The sequence below is a fragment of the Triturus cristatus genome, chromosome 5_2 (genome assembly GCF_964204655.1).
Source record: "Triturus cristatus chromosome 5_2, aTriCri1.1, whole genome shotgun sequence".
Taxonomy (NCBI): Eukaryota; Metazoa; Chordata; class Amphibia; order Caudata; family Salamandridae; genus Triturus; species Triturus cristatus.
Genome location: NC_140588.1, coordinates 626,521,433 through 626,542,103, shown reverse-complemented (window position 1 = coordinate 626,542,103; position 20,671 = coordinate 626,521,433). Strand labels below are relative to the sequence as shown.

The following is a 20,671-nucleotide window of genomic DNA, read 5'->3' as shown; positions in this document are numbered from 1 at the left end:
TGCATGTGAATTAAACTTGTGACTGAGAAATTGGGTTGTTGGTTTTTGGGGGTGAAACCGTACTCAAGAAACAGCCACAATCCTTGCCAGGGTGAGCCCTAAAGTCACTAAATTAACCTGTGCTTAACTCTCTGGTAGCTTGATACAAAACCAGTCAGGCTTAATTTAGAAGCAATCTGTAAAATATTTACCCAGTACTTAAACAGTAATAAAGTGAAAACACTACACAAGAAAAAAGCCACAACAATTTAGAAAAATCAAGTAGAATTAAATACATTATTTGACAGCAAAACAATAAAAATCCAATCAGTAGAACCAGAGATATTCAGTTTGATAGATTTAAGTAGGTATAGTGTCTAAAAGTACAAAGCTCCAATCACTGTCATCTGGCCTGAGGAAAGTCACAAGGTCAGGCCAAGTGTGCTGGAGCACGGGCCACACAAAAAACGCTGAAGTAGTTACCTTATCAAAGTCCAGTGTGAAGAGTCCAGTTTGTGTTGGAGAAGGGTAGTCAGACAAAATATCAAACCCAAAATATCGTCCTACCAAAATATTGTGCACAAAATATCATGATGTGGAAATATCGTCTGCAAGAATATCCTTGTCAAGAATATTGATTTTAAGGTAAGTAATATTGATTTTGAAAATATAAAAGTCATTAATAACATTTTCTAAAATATAGGGCCTGAATACGATGGCATGGACACCACCACTGACATGCTGTCGGTCTACCTGCCATTGGAACAGGGATCTCTGTCCACCATATTATAATGGCTTCTGGATGGGTGACAGTCTGAAACTCCAACCGCCATGGTCTAGACAGGCGGTCTGTATCTGACCACCTGTCAGACCTCCCTGTAGTTCCAGAATGGCAGCGGTGCCTGTCAGGCACTGCCGTAGGGATTTCAATATCCCTTTCTGCTGGTCGTTCTGTGGTGGTCAACCCACCGCAAAATAACATGCGGAAACGGATTTGGGGGCCCGTAGCGGGCCGCCCTACACCCCTGAGCCAGGGACATAGGCACTGTGGTGCACTTATGGTGCCCCCCTACATATCCCTACACCATGTGGTAGGTACCTCATGGTGCCTGCCACGTAGTGCAGGGCTATGCGTGGGTGTCTCTTTTGTCTTGTGGCGGGTGCTGCAAAGGGCTGCACCCGCAGCAATACAAAACATGGGCAATGCGACCACCACGGTGGCAGTCGCATCGTAATTTGCCCAGTGGGACGGGCGCCTTTTAGGCTGGTGGTCCCAAACACCATACAAGGGCAGACAGACTGAAGTCCGTCCGTCATCATAATGATCCCCATATTTGTTAATGATATAATTTTTAGGTCTCGCCTAGGCAGCGAGGGGAAACACCGCCTATAACTTGTCGCTGCTTGCCATTATTTAACTTTTTGTTTTTTTGTTAGCGGGCTTATTATTGGCCCTTCAGCCGATAGGTAACTTCCGGTAATTCCAGAAGCAGCACCGCCTAACTACAGTCTCTTTACACTTACACAGCGCATTTAAGATAGTGCGGATTAACATGCGTGTGCTACCTTACATAATGATTATATGCATGTACCAAACGTTTGACATGCGTGCACGCGGCTTGTGCAATAAGTATGGCTCTTTCGCGGCACCTTTGTTAATGTGAGCAGTGTTCATTACATAGCGCATGCCGCCCTAGACTTGCGGCTTCCCACCACTGTAAATGGGATGTTTCCATTGCCAGTAGGTATACGCATGCGCCAAAAGTTTGACGTGCATGCATGCGGCTTGTGCCGTAAGTATGGCTCTTTCGCGGCTCCGTTGTTAATGTGAGCAATATTCATTACATAGCGCCAGCCGCCCTGGACTTGCGGCTTCCCACCACTGTAAATGGCATGTTTCCATTGCCAGTAGGGATACGCATGCACCAAAAGTTTGATGTGGGTGCATGAGGCTTGTGCAGTAAATATGGCTCTTTCGCTGCTCCGTTGTTAATGTGAGCAGTGTTCATTACATAGCGCCTGCCGCTCTGGACTTGCGGCATCCCACCACTGTAAATGGCATGTTTCCATTGTCAGTAGGTGTACGCATGCGCCAAAAGTTTGACGTGCATGCATGCGGCTTGTGCCGTAAGTATGGCTCTTTCGCGGGTCCGTTGTTAATGTGAGCAATGTTCATTACATAGCGCCAGCCGCCCTGGACTTGCGGCTTCCCACCACTGTAAATGGCATGTTTCCATTGCCAGTAGGGATACGCATGCACCAAAAGTTTGATGTGCGTGCATGCGGCTTGTGCAGTAAGTATGGCTCTTTCGCTGCTCCGTTGTTAATGTGAGCAGTGTTCATTACATAGCGCCTGCCGCTCTGGACTTGCGGCATCCCACCACTGTAAATGGCATGTTTCCATTGTCAGTAGGTGTACGCATGCGCCAAAAGTTTGACTTGCGTGCATGTGGCTTGTGCAGTAAGTATGGCTCTTTCGCGGCTCCGTTGTTAATGTGAGCAGTGTTCATTACATAGCGCCTGCCGCCCTGGACTTGCGGCTTCCCGCCACTGTAAATGGCATGTTTCCATTGCCAGTAGGTGTGACTGTACTTATCAGAAAACCGCCCCCCACTTCAGTGCAATTACTTTTTAGCCGAGGTCCGGATAATTCCTTTCCGCGTCTCCAGATTAGGCAATGAGAAGCATTCTATGGTAAATGTGGTCATTTTATTCACAAGCCTTATTTTCTCAAATGTAAAACAGAAGGGATGAGATAATAGGAAAATGGTATTGCATTGAATGCACTTTGTACCGTTGACTCAATGTTGGGATGCTTTAACAGAAAGGGTAGCACGCTGCTCCATATGTTGATAGTTGCCATGCTGTTAAAATTGTATTACCCATAACCTTCACACAGACCTTCCCACCCACCCCACAAACTTTCCGTCAGCCATCACACACCAGATTGGGTTTCCTGAAGAGGTGGCGAAGGCCCAAAAATAATGTTGCTATATGAGTATACTGGCAAATAAATAATACAGTGTCACAACTAAGGGGCATGATTCCATATGACAATGGCCATCCGTTCAATGATCTCATAATGGGGCTAAATATCCAAGCAGACATCATCAAACAAAGGAACATTTTACATTGCTTTTTGCTACTGATTACTTGTGATGCAAAATGGGACAAATAGAACTGTTCATTTCGCCTCCTTGGATGTATGTGTTTATGTGCTGGTAGTTGTATAGCTCAAACTTAGCTCAAGAGCAACAGAACAGTGAACGAGGGCATGCCCCCCTGGTAATGCAATAATTGGGAGAAGATCAAATGTGTGCACTATCAGGTCAGCAGAGGTGCTTTTTTAAGATGTGTGTCTTCAGCTTTTTTTTTTTTATGTAGCAGAGTTGGTACTGATAGGATATCAAAAAGCATTTGCAATGCAATAGGTCTCGCTTTTACGCGAGTTTAAGCTATTGCCATTGTAAATGACAAAGCCTTTTATTTATGTTTTAAAAACAAAAACAAAAATAAAAGGCATTGTTAGTTGCAATGTCAATGCTTAAAGTAGCATACATTTTCAAAACCAACACATAGATAAAAGGTTTGTCATTTACAATGCCAATAGCTCCAAGTTTTGCAAATGCGAGACCTATTGCATTGCAAATGCTTGTTGTATTATTGCCGTGCATTTTAGTATATATTTTAAATGATTATGATGTATTTTTCTGTATAATTAGTGTTTGTTTTTTAATATAGTTGTAAATTTGTCATACTTATTAAACTTAATTTAATAACATTTTGTGTTTTTTAGTACCACAGCGGGTTGTGGGTTTAAAGGGGTACAGAGTGGGAAGTAACTTAATTATAATTATTTAATAATTAGATTTAGTTAGTATTCATTATTTAATTTATAATACATTTTCTTAATTGAACAAATATTTATTTGTATTTGAAATTTTATGTGCAGGTTTGGAGGTTTTTAGGGATACAGGGTCTGAACTAAATTAATTATAATTAATAAAGAATTAGTTTTTCATTGTGATTAATTATTTAATTGAAAAATATTCATGTTAATAGTATGAATAATGTTTTTTTTAATTTACATTTTAGGTGCAGGTTCTGGGGGTTATAGGGTTACAGCGTTGGAAGTAAATTAATTATAAATAATTAATAATTTGTTTTTCATTAATATTAATTATTTAAATGATAGGTAATAATGTTAATAGTGCAATTAATGCTTTTTAATTTTAATTGTAAGTGTGGGTTGTGGGGTTAAAAGGGGTACAGGGTGGGACGTAAATTAATGATAATTAATTAATGTTTAGTTTTTAATTAATATTAATTATTTGATTGGTGATTAATTATGTTTATTGTGCAATTCTTTTCTTTAATACATTTTAGGTGTGGGATGTGGGTTTTGTAGGGGTATAGGGTGCAAAGTATAAACATTTTAATTAGACAATTTTTAATTGATATTAATTATTAAATGTATAATTAATTATGTTAATTGTGTAATATATTTTTGTCAAGGTAAGTGCTAGGCATTTTGTAGGGGTGTTTTGTGGGAAGTAGATTAATTATAATTCATTAATAATACATTTTTATTTAATGATAATTGGTTAAGTAAATATTTATGTGAATAGCATAAATGTAATTTTTTTAAAGTTAATTTTGAGGTTAAGTTTGTGAGTTTTGTTGGAGGATTGGGCTTGAAGTATCTAAATTAGAATTATTTAAAAATTATTTTTTGTCAATAAATAATGTTTAAATAATCATATTTATTTAAATGAAAAGTAATTATGTAAATTGTGTACTGTACTACATTCTTTTTGGGTGTGTGTTGTAGTTTGTGTATGTGTAAAGGGTGTATATAAAATTAATTATATTAGATAATAAATAAAATTAATTTATAATAATTATATAAATGAAAAACAATTATGTTAAATATGTACATTACATAATTTTTAGATTATATATTAGGTGTGAGTTGTTGCGTAAATAGTGGAAAGTTACTTTAAAATGAATAATTCATTATTATTCAATTGTTAATACTCCATTTTTCATTGAGATTTAATGATGAAAATGTGGAGAATAATAAAATTATAATTTTTATACTTGTGAGTTTATTTGTAAGAATAAATTATAGGGTGCTATTTATCTATAAATATTTTAGGAATATATGTATATTATTAATAAACTAACTAATATTTTATTATGTAATGTGTACTTTGTAACATGTGTAAATAATATTATTTTAAATAACATTTTCAGAAAAGTGCTGTATACTTTTTGTTGAAGTGAAGGGTAGAATGAAACTTAAGTTATAACAAATTAATATAGGTAGCAATTATGGTGCATATCATTGTATGTGTTAATTGGGTTGTGTATTTAAATAATAATTTACTTGTTAGTTGTATGTTGGGAACGTATTTTTCAATTTTAATCATAATAATATGTGTAGTTATTTATGATATGGATTTAACATTGTAATACATATTTATTTCTATTTTTTTGTTAAATAAAATATATTTGTATTTTTTTTACTTCTTGCATATTTATATTTGTTTGCTATGTTTTTGAAATTATTTTATTATGTTGAATAGAATCTGTTTGTTTCTAATGTTCCACTGACTGGAGTTGTAATAGTAAATTTTACCACTCCGCAATCCAACACTCCCTACTGTTGCACTTTTGCACTTATTGGAGTGGAAATAGTAGATTTTAACCCCTCCTCAATCCAACACTTTCCCTACTGTTGCACTTACTGTAGGGGGAATAGAAAATTTGACGCCTCTGCAATCCAACACTTTCCCTAGTGTTGCACCTACTGGAGTGGGAATAGTACATTTTACCTCTCCGCAATCCAACACTTTCCCTACTGTTGCACTGAGTGTAGTGGGAATAGTAAATGTTACCCCTGTGCAATTCAACACTTTCATTTATTGTAGTAGGAATAGTAATTTGTGCTTTTCCTGAGTTTAACTTTTTTTGCACTGTTTTATAAATTGAAGTCTCTATACTATACGTATTATTTTAGTAATTTTATAGTTTTGCTTTTATTAATTAAAATTACACTATACTGTTGTTGTGTAGTTAAAAATATAATACTTATAATTAGTAATGATTTTAAAATGTAAGTTATTTTTAGTAAATGTAAAATTTTATATTTTTTATTTGTAAATCAATTGTTATGTTTTTTAAATGCTTATGTTATTGGGCATATATATATATAAATTAGTTGTTCTCATAAATTAAAGTAAGTATAAAGTAAGTATAATAGTTATGTAAAATTCATGTAATTTTTGTTATATTACTATTAATTGTAAATATAATTAATGTTTATTATTTATGTTCATATACATAGAAAAAAATTATATTTTTGACAATGATATTAGTGACCGATATTTTTTCTCTCGATATTTTTATCATTTACATCATAAGTATAGGATGTTGATATTTTTGTGGCTGATATTTTGGTGTCGACCGTTTTGTAGTACGATATTAGTAAAGTTGATATTCTGTCAGTGAACTGAGGAGAAGGCCACAAGGAGCTGGGAAAGCACCATGGTTGGTCATCACTGTAATGCGTAGAGCAGGCTGGGTATTGCAGATAGTTTTTGCTGTATTGGGAAGATCCCGTTGAGCGTTGTGGACGGTCATTGCTGGAGCTTTGCATTGGCAGTTTACGTGAGCTGTCGGTGCTATAGCATTAAGTGTAGATCTCCCATTGCCGTTCTTTACTGTTGGTCACTGTAGCACTGAAGAGTCAGGTTCATTGGAGCTTCGCATTGGCAGTCAGTTTTGATGGCAAGTTCTTAGCACGTACTGGCCTGTTCTCTGTCACAAAGAGTCTAAAATATCAGAATTTCTCCTTTTATTCCAGGAAGAGCTCAAATTATGCCACACTAAGGGTCCGGAACCTGGGAGGCACCTGCTAGAGATCAGGGATTTCTCCAGCAGATGCCAACAGGTCCAGTTGCAGGTCCAGGCAGATCAAGTGCAGCAGATCAGCTGGGAAGTTGCAGAGAAGCCCCTAGAGCTTGTTGTGTTCCTTTAGATCAGAACAGGAGGCCAGCTAACTTCGCTTTGGGGTCAATCAGGTATTCTGAAATGAAGGGACCAGCTCCAGTCTTCATTCTCAAGTAGTAGGGAATCATTTTTCTATGCTGTCTACAGGTATAGAAGTATACTCAAGATTGGGAGTGAGGGTCCTATTTTGTTATGCCTTGTGTCAGTTTTGAAGTGGAAGACACTTCAGGAGTTTTCTCCCCAGAGAAGTGCCTGTAAGCTTCCTCCGCTGGTCCCAGAATGTCTGAGGGCACAATAGCCTAGTGTGAAGTTCTTTGTGTGTGTGCTGAAGCAGTGTCTTTGAAGTGTGGAAGTAGGACGAGTCTCAATGATGGGATGGAATACATGTGCTATTTATAACAAGCAGGATGTACCACAGCAGTCTATCACCAGCATTTGTAATCGTGTCATTTTTTGTTTCCGATTCTATACCATTATGGTGTTTATGTTTTTCATGTTTATGTTATATTTGACAATATATGCATATGGAATGTACACAGCTGCACTCAGGGTCTTACGTGTCTTGGATAAGCTCATGGAATATATACAGCTGGCTGAGCTTTAATGCACTCAGGGTCTTACATGTTTTGGTAAACTTATCTGTTGCAGTGCGCCCACATTGCATGATAGATATATGACATTCAAGCAGAATTGTTCATCACTATTTCACGTGACATTTCTAACACCTTTTAAGATGGCCCCCACGATGCATGTGAGTTCTCTGCAAGATAGCCGGTACAATATGGCCCCCATACCTAATTTAGTAGTCCTTTGTATATCTTATAAGCGCACACATGCTGAAATCAAAGCGAGTTGTTAGCATCGGGAGACACTCACTTGAGGTTGCTCGCCGACGGTTGAGAAGTAAGAAATGGCATGTACGCATGGATTTACTGGGTATAATGCATGTGCTTTGAGCTGTGGGCTCATGTGAGTTATGGCGGTTTGTTCCACTCGCAGTGGAATTTATGATACATTGGCGATTCTTGCATCAGGGTGTTCAGTTGTTTGAATTCATGTATCACTAATGCATGACAGTCACGGAGTGGTCACTTAACGGTACGGCGGTTCACACAACAACTTTTCAACTTGATATAATTAAACAGATCGCATCGTGAAGCACATAAATGCATTTGAATTTGAATTCATTTTTTTACAACGCATGGTATTTACATAGTGGTTTCTTGAAGACACGGCAGTCTGTGTACTTGAACATACAAGTTATAGGTATGACTTGCTTACTATTTATTTAATTATTGTTTGATTTTTATGCATGAGTCTAGGTGATTCGTTTTATTTTTGAAGCTTAAGACATGATCATGATATGATCATGGAGAGCATGTTGCATGGTGATTCACTAAGGCATATGAGTTTGGAGCCATTTACGTTCACGTCATCACTTTAGTATCAGATTATTGGTCCCTTCACCAGTGGTGTTGGGAGACAACACAGGACACAGAGATTGGTTTCCTCATGAATTATTATGTGTTTTTACAGAATTGATATCCCTGATGAAGGGATATTTCATTTAATGCAATAGAATTGCCTTAAATGATATATCTAATTTTGAAGAAAATTATGATTCATTAAAATAATTTGTTGTTTGACAAGGCAGATGGAAAGTGAATATTGCCTTGATACAATAAACATATCGCATTTGAACCTAATTTAATTTTAATAATTTTCAAACCACCCCTGGACATAGGGGCATTTGCGGTGCTAAAGTGGACAGACCCTAAAGGGGACGCGGCGTCTTGACAAGTATGACGAGTGACAGCTGCGCCCATACCATCAAGTCAGGCTGGCCCATCTAATAAAACCCCACATTATACACAATGGTAATGTGGAGGAATAGATATCTAAATACTACCCAAATGCATTGACAGTTCACGTCTGGTGGAATCTACTAAAATCAAGAATAATAATTGCATTTAAGTGGAGATACACATGTACAAAATGTTTTAGGAGGGGTAGCGGATACCTCATGTGTATACAGGATTACCTTGCAGTGTATTGCCATTAATGAGAGTGCGAACACTGACATTAAAAAACTGGGCTTTAGGTAATAATATATATATGTGATTGTATGTACATATTTGTGTAAAATGTTTTGTGTCTATGTCCAATTTTCTCCAAGGAGGTAATAGTGGTATGTGGTTTTTGATGCATTAAAATGTTGAGACGGCACGATGCAGCGTTTATTCGGCAATTTGATATACCCTATGGGTAGTATTTAGATTTCCATTTCTCCACATTACCATTATGGATAATGTGTTGTTTCTTAACCCAGGTAGTGGAGGGTGATTTTGACAAACCCCTTTGATTATGTAATTTTCATCTGCCAAAACCCAGTTCATCTATTGTGTGGTTGTCTGAGAAGAGCACACAAAGGTCAACTGCCAATTTCACCTTGTCATGTGACCTAGGAAACAGGCTGCAGGGACCAGATGGTTCGGAAAACAAAATGACAACTTTCTAAAAGTGGCTTTTTCAGAACTGTGACTTAAATTCTGACTTTACCATTACAGATGATTTTAAAGTATAGTTCCTTAGACACCCATCATGACATTTCTACCTACTCCTAAACAAAAGCTATCACTTATTAAATGTAATAAGGGGACCCAATGTTATCTTATGAGAGAAGTAGGCCTCACATCAGTGAACAAAATGTGGTAGCTTTACACCAGTCGGACATGTAAAACTTAAAAGTACATGTCCTACTTTTTTTAATACACTGCACTCTGCCTATGGGAAGTTTAGAGCCTATGTTAGGTGTGACCTATATAAATTAAAAAGAACGTTTTAGGCCAGGCAAGACTTTTATATGGAAAAGTTAAATTGGTGGTTTAAAACTGCCTGCAGGCTGCAATGGCAGGTCTGAGACATGCTACTTCAGTGGCCGGCACAATAAGTGCTGTAGGCCCACTAGTAGCATTTAATTTACCGGCTCTGGGTATATGGTATACCACTTTATAGGGACTTATAAGTAATTTAAATATGCCAATCATGTGTAAACCAATTTTGCAACATTTTAGGAAGTGAGCACAAGTACAATAGAACTGGTTGGCAGTGGCAAAGTACACAGAGTCCGAAGGCCAACAAAAGCAAGGGTGTCAGGTCTAACAAGGACTCATGTTTCACTTAGATGTTACTATAGAAGAGTAATAATGCACAACAGGCCTGCTAGGCTGTGTTTGAAAATTCTACACTGGAGAGGAAAGTGACAGGGATTGGGTCAAGAAGGTCTGTAAATGAAATCCTAAATTTAAAAATCAATAGTAGATATTATCATACATGAGAAGACGATCAAATATGAATATTATTTATTGGAAGGCCTGCAAAATGTATTCTCTATGTAAGAGTATTTGACATGTAAAAGTGACAGTGTGGAATCCATAAGAGATCGAATAAAATATGTGAACAACGGAGGAGCATAGGTGAGCAAGTGCCCCCTTCAAAGCGACTATATGCTGCTCAGTATCCATTTGTATTGTTGAGTGCTTCCACTGTGTTACAGTAAAATGCCTGGCAAGTGGACATGGCATATTTAAATCGCAACCTATCAACGCCTCTGTTGATGTCTTTTGCTGATTTATGCAGACATACTTTTGTGAACTAAATAAAATGGGAAAACGAGGTCTGGTTCCAGACAGTTTTACTTTGCTACATTGGGAAAGCTGAACAGACGACCTAAAGTGATCTGCTAATTGTCATATTGTTCTGTGGTCTCAAGTGATTCTCATTACCTCCTTATTCTGTTTCCGTCTTACATTCATTTAACGTTCGAGAGAAATCTCCCTAATTTGAAGGGAAATCCATTGTCTTACCTCTTCTGGACCAAGAGAGAAGCTAAAACAATCTCTGGATGGACAGACGATATTGGTTCCAGTTGATTACGGATGCAATGATTTATTTTTAAATGTATTGTTCTCCCTTCTATTGCTTGGTGGTAGGTATCTGTGTTACTAGAACTAAAGGGCATATCAGCAACAACCGGCGATAATTATCGCTAAGCGCACTTAGCGCTAGGATAATTATCGCCGGCTAACGTGGGTTTTTATCGCTGAGATAGCGTGCTATTAGCAACGCTTATCTCAAAAGCGATAAAACCCTAGTGCTACCTGCCAAACGTGAGATTATCGCTGGAAACCCAGCGATAATCTCACAAAGTTTGGCGTTAGCTTGATGATAGGGCCTCACATACTTAGCCATGATATCCACCCTACATAGGATAGCATGGCTAATTCAGTCCTGCTTGGTTTTGCCCAAGAGAGACACTACTCATTCCAAAAGCGAAATCCAAAGTAGACAAACTTATTTGTGTTACCACTTCTGGTATACATACGAATGCAATTCGTAAATTAATCACAAAAAATTGGCACATCATTAAAAACATAGATTCTAGTATTGATGCTCCGATGTTTGCCTTCAAAAGAGGCAAAAATATCAAGGATCATCTCGTCAGGTCATCAATGGAGAGTCCATCCCAAAGTACGAGATCATTGGAATCAACCTGGGGTTTACCAGATGTAAAAGGCCACTATAAGTGTGGCAACTGTGTTGCTTGTGAATTTACACCTAATACTAAAAAATTCTCTCATGGCAAAGTCGATCAGCAGCTAGACTTTTTTGCAAATTGCAATACAAAAAATGTGGTATACTGCATACTGTGTCCTTGTGGGTTACCCTATATCGGACAAACCCAACAAATTGTTAAAGCACGGATAGGGCAACATCGTAGCAGGATTAGGAATTCGGTCCTTAACGCCCCTCTAGTTAACCACTTCTTAGAGAAGGGCCATACAGCAAACGACATCCGCTGGCAAGTAATAGACAAAGTGGTCGCTTCTAAAAGAGGTGGAGATCTATCGCAGATATTACAACGACTAGAGTGCCGATGGATCGAACGCACTAACTCTATAATGCAAGGATTGAATTCAGCTGAGGAATGGCGTGGGTTCATTACCACCCTCACCTAATAAGTGCTGTTGGTCCATATATTACGCCTCTTATTTTTCCACACAGTCCTGAATAAAATCCCAAAGATGGTTTTTTTGTAATCACATCTTGTTTCTATAAAATTGAGTAATCAGCAATTTGTAAACATGGATTGTGTATAGGAGATGATATACCTGTAGGGCATGATATCTACTGATACAGGTTCTATGTATAATCAAAGATATGCTATATGTGATGACAAAGTAAGACAATGTTTTGCATAAAGGAACAATAACATATCTCTTGTGCAGTTAACAATTGTTTGATAGACATATCTTCTTTGAATGTAGATATGAAGCAAGCCTTCTTGTATCAAATGTCATGCATTAATGTATTGTCATCCTAAAATGCTTAAAGTGTATAGTAGCATAATATTCTCACAAAATCTAATGGAGACTTGGCGGTGGGCTTTTTATAAAATTTGCAGTTGTCCACGTGCGTCTCAATATCCACTTCAACTCTTTCACGTTTTTCCAATACCCCTTCCATTTATACCAGCATGAGTCACATTGGGTTAACGACACAAGAAATCCGTTATTGTTAACAATTATATTTTTTATTTTGTTTATTCTCTGGTCTAAATTTTGTTTATTAAATTATCAAGGAATTATACTTGATTACCAAAGTCCCACAAACGTATGTACTCGGCATGTCCTTTAATATAACACATTTGGTTACTCAGCAGTGTATGGCAGAGCAATGTTCTCACCTGATTTAATGGCACATTTACAACGGGTCCTTTATACGAATTCCAACAACTTTATTGCCAATATGTGAAAGACGTTTTTCACTCGGAACGATAGTATGCGCTGGTCACCTAGCAACGTGACGCGCTTTCTTTCACTGGTTCACTATAGATGTGGATTCCGGATTGGCCGACCGCCAGCGAATCATGTTCAAATATTAGAGTATCCCAACCAATCAATGCGATCGTACCTAGCAGACTGAACTTCGTTCGCCTGCTGCAGCACTTCACGGGAGATTCGTACACCCGGAAGCGGAGAAGAGAGGTAGGGATAGTTTTGTCGTTTCATATAGGTCATTTCTGCAAATAATTGGTTAGTTTCCAACCCCAGGAGCCTATTATATTTCCCTTTTTACACCTTGTTACAGTTGATCGGACTCTTGGAATATAAGCGACAGCTATCTAGCAGTTCGCGTTTGCAGCTCCCGTTCGTCATCATATGCAATCAGACCCTCACGCCGAGCACATTCAACATTAGATATTCAACCAGTGGGCTACTGCCTCTTCGTGAGTCCTCTCTCACAGGGGTAAGTAGAAAGCATGAGCACCCTGATAATTATTTTTAGATATCAAGTTTGGCATTAACAGTTTTTTTATTGTTCTCACGCAGCACCCGGCTGGGTCCCTGTGAGTATTTTATTTCACATTGAGCACGGTGTCACTGCACACTAAAACGTTATATATCATCCAAGACGACCAGGTAGAGAGACTTAATATCAATGCTCCTCTAAAACCTTTTTCTTAGAGATAAAAGAGCATTTTTTTGACAAGTAGTTTTCTTTATTATTCCTTCGTAGGTGTCCCTATATTAGACTGTCCTGACGAGACCCTTTAATTGGAATAGGGTCGAAACGCCATTGACGTGAAAGGCGAATCATTCTTTCGACACTCAGAATGCTTGAGTGTTGATAATTGGATTTATTAATTGTTTATGATTGCCTTCGTAATGAAAAATTGAAACCTTTCTGTATGTTGCACTTTATGTTATTTGTTTGTTTAGGTTAATTTTTTCACTGGGACACTATTTGAAATTTGTATAAATATTGTCAATTTGTATTGTGAATTTATGTCCACTTCCTACAAAACTTTTTTGTTATATAAAAGAAAAATATTTTCTACAAAAGATCTAATGTGTATGGCTGTGCTTTTCTTTCTGACATCACATTTAATCCTCTTTTTTGGATCGCTATCATGTATTATACATTATATTAGTAAATATTAATCCACACGAGCCATTGTTTCCTTACAACACATAATACCCAGGCTCCTTGTGGGTAGGGTTTCCTTGTTTCCTAATCAATCAAATAATTCAGTCCTGAAGCAGGCGTAAGGAAAGTAGCGATAACAGGGGTTATTCTGTTATCGCTACTTTTCTTGCCGCTATGCTTCATAGCGTGGAGCTTGATGATAGGAGAAATGTCACTTAGCGACATTTCTCCAGTCATGTCTGGTCAGGAACGCCCACTTTGCATCTCATTAGAGATGCAAAGCTGGGCGTTAAGAATACGGGCGCTAATGCAAGGTTTCACGCGATAGCGTGACCTTGCTAATTAGGCGATAAAATTATCGCCGCTTTTCGCCCGAAAACGGACGCAAAAGCGGCGATAATTTTATATCGCCTCGTTGCTGATATGATCCTAAATCTTTTCAGAATATGACGCTAAGCAAAGTGTTAGGGAATTCAGAGTTTTGTTTTCCTTGCAGAAGCTGGAATCTCACCATTGTGAGAAGCTGATGTTCCCAAGACAATCTCTATGTGGGCTAGATCCAATTCCTAACACTCATCAAAGTTGTCAAAGATACATACTCACTTGGAACTTGTGTTTTGGCAAAGCCCAGTCCAACAGACATGGGTTCATAGAATGTTATGGTATTAAGGTAGCAAAGTTGTGCATGCATTCTTGTTAAAAGCGTATCTTAGTTGTTAAAATTGAGTTCATTTAATTAGAAATCGGAAAACAATACTTTAGAGAGAGTTAGTCTTTTATGTTTTGCTCATTTGGAAGTGTTTAGGCACAATGAAACACATTGCTTGGATCTCAGTTTTTTTGAGTATATAGGAGGATGCTAAGTTTTACAGCAGCAGACGTTCTCCATCCCAGAAAGTGTATGTGTAGTATAGAAGTCCTTGAACTGAATCCTTTGAGACCGAGTAGTGATTTCCAGGCCGGTGTAATATTGCCATTCTTTTTCAGATTCAAACAACACCTGATTCTGAACTATCTGCAGTTTATGAATCTTTTTCTTGGGAACGCCAATAGAAATTGTGCTTCCCTTTCTGGAGGTGGGAACAAAACAGCAGGAGCTCTCTTCCCAACATCAAAAGTATGACGTTTTTACATTTCCCCATAATCAAATTAGACACCCAGTCGTTTAATTTTTTATGAGATTGGGGTTGCTAATTTGTCTTTGATTCAATATTGCCTTTAATGTGCAATAGGGTGAAGCAGAATCAACAAAAAACGTTGTCGCTGTCCATATTGATTTTCCGTAAAATCACAATTTAATTTGTCTCTGTCCACATTATGTCAATTTACTTCACCGCTATTAATACTGGACATTTTACACACTATTTCTGCCTCCCTGGTTTACCTATTTGCAATTCGTTTGGTGCACGCTAAAGGTGTTGCTGTTCAAATTCTTGCCATCCAGCTACGGAATGTAGAGATTACAGCTAGCATACTGTTGTCAAAGATTGTCAATACAGCCCAGCGAATATGCCTTTTGGTCTCCACCACTACAGGATTGGAGCATGACATAATGCATAGAAATATTTTACCTTTGTTTTTTCTGATGAAAAATTTGATATCAGAATATGCACATAGTTCACATTTAGTAAATCAAAATAGACTGTAAGTTTTTAGGGTTTAGAATGGCTTTTTCTATACACATAGAAATAGGCTACAATGAGAGTGCTCTGCATTTTTATGCTGCTCTGAGTTTGCTCAGCTCGAAATTTTTACGTGTTAGGGTAGATAAGACTGTGGCTGCTGGAAAGAATACGCCACCTTTATGTTGCCATTAGGCCTGAGCTGCAGGCACATGTAACCACTGAACAATACTCTTGAATCTGGAGGCTGTGACCCGCAGTTTACACCTGAGGTCGAAATTTGTCCCAAGTATGAGTAGGTCACCCAGTGCTGTTTTCAGGTCTTATTTGACAGTGCTGTGTCGTAAATGGAAGATACATACGCCAGGTGTATAAACAGGATATCTTTATTGAGGCTTGGTCCCAGGATAGATAAGTAGGAGAAGGTAAGAAGATAAAGCGTAGCCCCACCAGGAGCAGCCTCCCTGCTGCTCAGCCTGCGTTCACCAACTGACGCTCCACACCCACACAGGCACCCAAGCACTCTATGAGGGCATCACACATTCCAGCTGAGTAGTAGGGAAGAGACAAGCAGTTGTTTATGAGATGCTGCTGTCAGCAAAATATATTCTTACCTCACTGATGACTCATCAACAACAACTTTCTCTTTATAACAGTCTAAAGGCTACTCTTTGACTGGACCAACCTAGACTTCTTAGGTTGCCAGTGATCCATCGAAGTCGGCTTAAACATACCCTTTTTCCAGTCTAGGGTTACTAGTTGCCCTTGGTTGGTGGTCCATGACCTTTGACTCTAATTTAATTGAAACTTTAAAAATTCATATCTCTGGTGCCCCTTGTTGGATGTTTGTTGTTTTCGAGTCATTTTGTTCAGTAATATATTGTCTAATTTTGTAAATTGGAGTAGAATTAATTTATTATTATGTTTTCTACATTTGACCTGTTTTGGTACATCTAAATGCTTTGCACATTTTCTTAAGTTAAGCCTGTCTCTCTGTGCCTTATCTACCAGGAGGTGAGAGCAGGTTTAAATCACTGAACCTTTTATGGAACCTAACAAGAACAGTGACCATATTACGTGTGGTGGACTGCGATCTACTGCAACTAATAATCCACTTTCCCGCATCTCCTACATATATGCTCAACGTATTGTGAATGCAGCACATCTTAATAGACTTTATGAATGCCTGTTCTTAGGTATGTTGTACAGAAAGGCCAGACCGTTTGTTTTCCAATGCTTGTTTTTTCTTTCATTCTGATACTGAAATAACCAGAGACTGATTAATGATTCTAGTGTTTATCAGACACAAGCTTTAAGACAGTGATATGCATCATGTGCAACCACACATCCTTGAAAAGTGAATCTAACAGATTATCCTAGGAAAGTTTTCAGTTTAAGTGACTTAACACAGCTGTAATGTTGAAGAAAAATATAATTAATATTTAAGATCTCAGGTTCTGGCATTGTGCATTTTAAACTATAAAGCGGATAGATATATGTACTAGATTTCAACCTTTCTTGTATGTGTTGCATAACCATAATACAATTCACTTTTGTCATTAAGTTGCTTTCTCAATTGCTGACTTTTCTTTTCTATAATACCAGGGCCACCAGTATGCGGACAGCCTGTTCCAGAGAGGTTTATTCTTTGTTTTCTTTATACCATAACCCCTTTGAATACAGGCTTTTGGGAAGCTTTTCTATCACTCACCGACCGAGTCTGAACTTGATCCTAAAGAGTTTGAGAACATATTCTGGCCACCTTTGCAAAGGTTCGCCAGCCATGGGTTCCTCATCAAGGGACTATACTCACAAATGAAGAGTGAGAATTAAATGATTTTCAACTCTGGTAAAATATTAAAAGGTTCATTTAGAGAATAAAGTCATTGCTTTGAAACCCTTAGAGATAAAACTGTTCCACAAGGCCCTTTATGCTTTGCAATGTCTAATATGATTTTAATTGCCAGAATTGTAAACTTCTCAGCGATGGCTGTATGCTCCCCAGATGGTCGCTTCTGGCATTCTGGCATGGCCGTGTCTGTTAGCTCCCTTTAAGGCTACTACACACTCTGCCCCTATTCTGGCATTGAGACTCAATTTCCTCTCTCCTCTATAGAGTAGAGAGCGTGGGCTAATGAGAGATGCACTGTGATCACTGAGCAGTCTAGTGAGAACATTGAAGCAGAGATTAGAAGCTCTGACTTGTAGGTGATCCTCCGCTCATGCATTGTCCAGAGCCTGGGATATGATGCTCCCTGCTAACCTATGGTCTGCTTTTGCAGCTTTGCAGAGTGAGACATACAAAATGCCCAGCTTATGTATATTGTTGAACTATGACATGTGGCCACACTGCAGCCAGCCATGTGTGCTGAGCCCTGGATTCACGCGTCTGCAGGTAAGCAAAGCCAGGTGGGGTCACAAAGCAATTCTGCACACAGACACCCCTATGATCAGGCCAGATCAAACAGGTTCTACTCTCGCTCTATGAAATAAATGCGCTTGTAAGATCCCAGGCTGTCTGCTTTGAACATTCATTTAACTCTGACGTTCGCTGCACCTGGCACTGGTATAATTCTGGGTTGTTCGGGAAGAGTACCATCCAGTGATGTCAAAAGATGAATAGCTTGAATCTTTCATTACACCATGGATCAATGTATTGCTTCTACATTTCCATCGAATCCATTGCAGTTCTGAGGAGAGAATTCGACCAGCATTTTTCATGGTTCCCAAAGCGCACAGAATAACGTTTTTTTTTCGCTTTTTCTCTCTACGATGGTAAAATGTCAGATGGGACATATATTATTCTTTGAAACATGAAACAGATTACCTGTGAGCAGGAATTTTGTGCTCTCCGGCAATAAGTAGGACATCACAGAGCTGCTTTTGCTGCAGGTAATTTTCCATCTTCCGAAATGTCTGCTCTGCATGATTTGTGGACTGGAAGTACTCATCCGAGCCATTTGAGTTCATTCTACTGGGCGAACAGCTTGTCACTGGTAATCTGCGAAACGAAAGGGAGAGCTGACATCAGCTTCGAGCATTAAAACATTTATGGGCTTGCGATAAATGTATAAACACATACAACTGTGTCACTCGTCCACAAGGTCATTTACCATGGTTTGTCTCAACGACGAATTAGACAAAATATCACAAGAAGTGGGACCTCATATACCAGTAGGAAAATAGGTTCTGAATTTCGCTGCTAATGTGATATCAGGTTTTTAGATTTAGCCCCTAAAGGAGCCAGTCAACCGCATGCTCATTTATTTATCAATCACAAGTATGACATCGGCAATGCCTGACGTATGCCATAAATAGACCAATAGCAGGACAGGCCTTTTCTTGATAGTACCCTAGCAGAACCTATCTGTGTTCACAGGCTAGTTCATGCTGCTGGTTGTGTCGCACAGTGACTGACTTCTGAACACACGCATCCTCCACTCCTCCCACACCTCACCGAATAACCCACAGCTCAGCTACTTACTGCTGCTGCCAAGTTGTTGTTAAGGGGCGGGGAGGAGATTTTAAGTGGTGTGGAGCAGGGGCTAGAATGAGATGAGAGCAGGGCTTTAAGGGGAATGAAAGAACTGGGAGATCTCTCAAAGGGGCGTTGCCAATGTAATTAAGGGTGTGGCTTAAAACACCCAGGCTTTAAATGTGTGCTTAGCATAGTGTGCCACCCAACTGCTATTTTTCTGCTTTTACCATTCCATCCACATATATATTATAGCCTTATAGCCCGCCGTAGAGGGCTATACCGGCTGTTAAAGGCCCGCTGCAGCGTTAAAGGCCCGAGCCGAAGGCGAGGGACTTTAACAAAGCAGAGGGACTTTAAAAGCTGGTATAGCCCTGCTACGAAGGGCTTTAAGGCTATTAGAACATTCTGCCACTAGAGGGAAGAATGTTCTAACAAAACAAAGCCTTCAGGGAGCGCGAGGGGATTGAAATCCCCTCAGGCTCCCTGAAGTCTTTGTTCACAGCCAGAGCTGTGAACAAAGACACATTGGAATGTTGGTGCTCCGGGCTTATACCAGCCATTATAAGCCCGGAGCACTCCATTGTTTTCAATTGAGCTCCCAACATTCCAATGTTCTAATACAAATAACATTGCAACTACAAGAAGCCAAGACAATGTGGCTTTGTCAATGGATGTTAGCTGCATAAGATAAATAAGCAACAACTACGGCTTTGTTGTTATAACATTGAAAATACTTCAGTTCTAACATGATGAGACTGTGTAAGAACTATAACAAGTCTCTTTGAAGTCACATCAAAGGCAGGGAAGGGTGGTACTGCTGCAGAGTTAGGATTTGTTTTCACCCTGATTGTGAGGACAAAAAGGGAGAGCCCGATAGCGACCCTTCTCAGCGCCTGCTTTTTAGAACTGCCAGTAGTGAGCACTGGTAGGACCCGGCCGATTTAAAGCCCTGGATGGGAGAGTAGGAGAAGGGAGTAGAGGGAGTATTAAACTTCCTTCCACTGCACTAAAACCTACTCCGACTCCCCCAGCCCCACTCATCTCATCATGTCTTCCTGCTTTCTTCCATCTTCACTGTCTTCCGTCCCTGCAGCAGCTAAACCGTGCACTGTCTTAACCACGCATATGCATGGTTACGGCAAGCGTGGTAGAGCTTGCGTAGTTGGAAGACGCGCGCTTCAGACCATGTTGTTCCAACTGTTTCCCTTGCTACAGGGAGATAAAATGGCTCACAACAAGATGAAAGGATATTTGTTCTGCTCTGTGGTGCTATCATGATAGTGGTATTTACTGGGAGGTGTGATGAAGTACCACAGATCTTCAAGCCATATTTCCAAAAACGTCTGGTTGTGGAATTTATCATTATTCATAATGTAGGTCTAACAGCAGCTACCAGTGGGAGTATACATATCACACACCCTCTGAAACTCAAACACACCACTGCCAAACGTTTATGAAAAAAACTAAAACGCGTGATATTTATCCCTGACTTTCAAATTGGCAGATTAACCAGAATTTAATGTGATCTACTGGATCTGTGGAGTTCTCCTAACCCCGGTTGGTTTGTTGTTGTCTTATACCAGTGATT

At 38.9% G+C, this 20,671-nt stretch overlaps 1 protein-coding gene across 1 annotated transcript in view; it reads right to left on the bottom strand.

The window, feature by feature from the left end:
- The window catches only part of KLHL4 (kelch like family member 4), an 826,871-nt gene that overhangs the window by 364,228 nt on the left and 441,972 nt on the right, over nt 1-20,671 (bottom strand). The window contains exon 2 of the mRNA XM_085607742.1: nt 18,433-18,606. Within this exon, the coding sequence (XP_085463868.1) occupies nt 18,433-18,606 (174 nt within the window). The remainder of the gene's footprint in view (nt 1-18,432; nt 18,607-20,671) is intronic.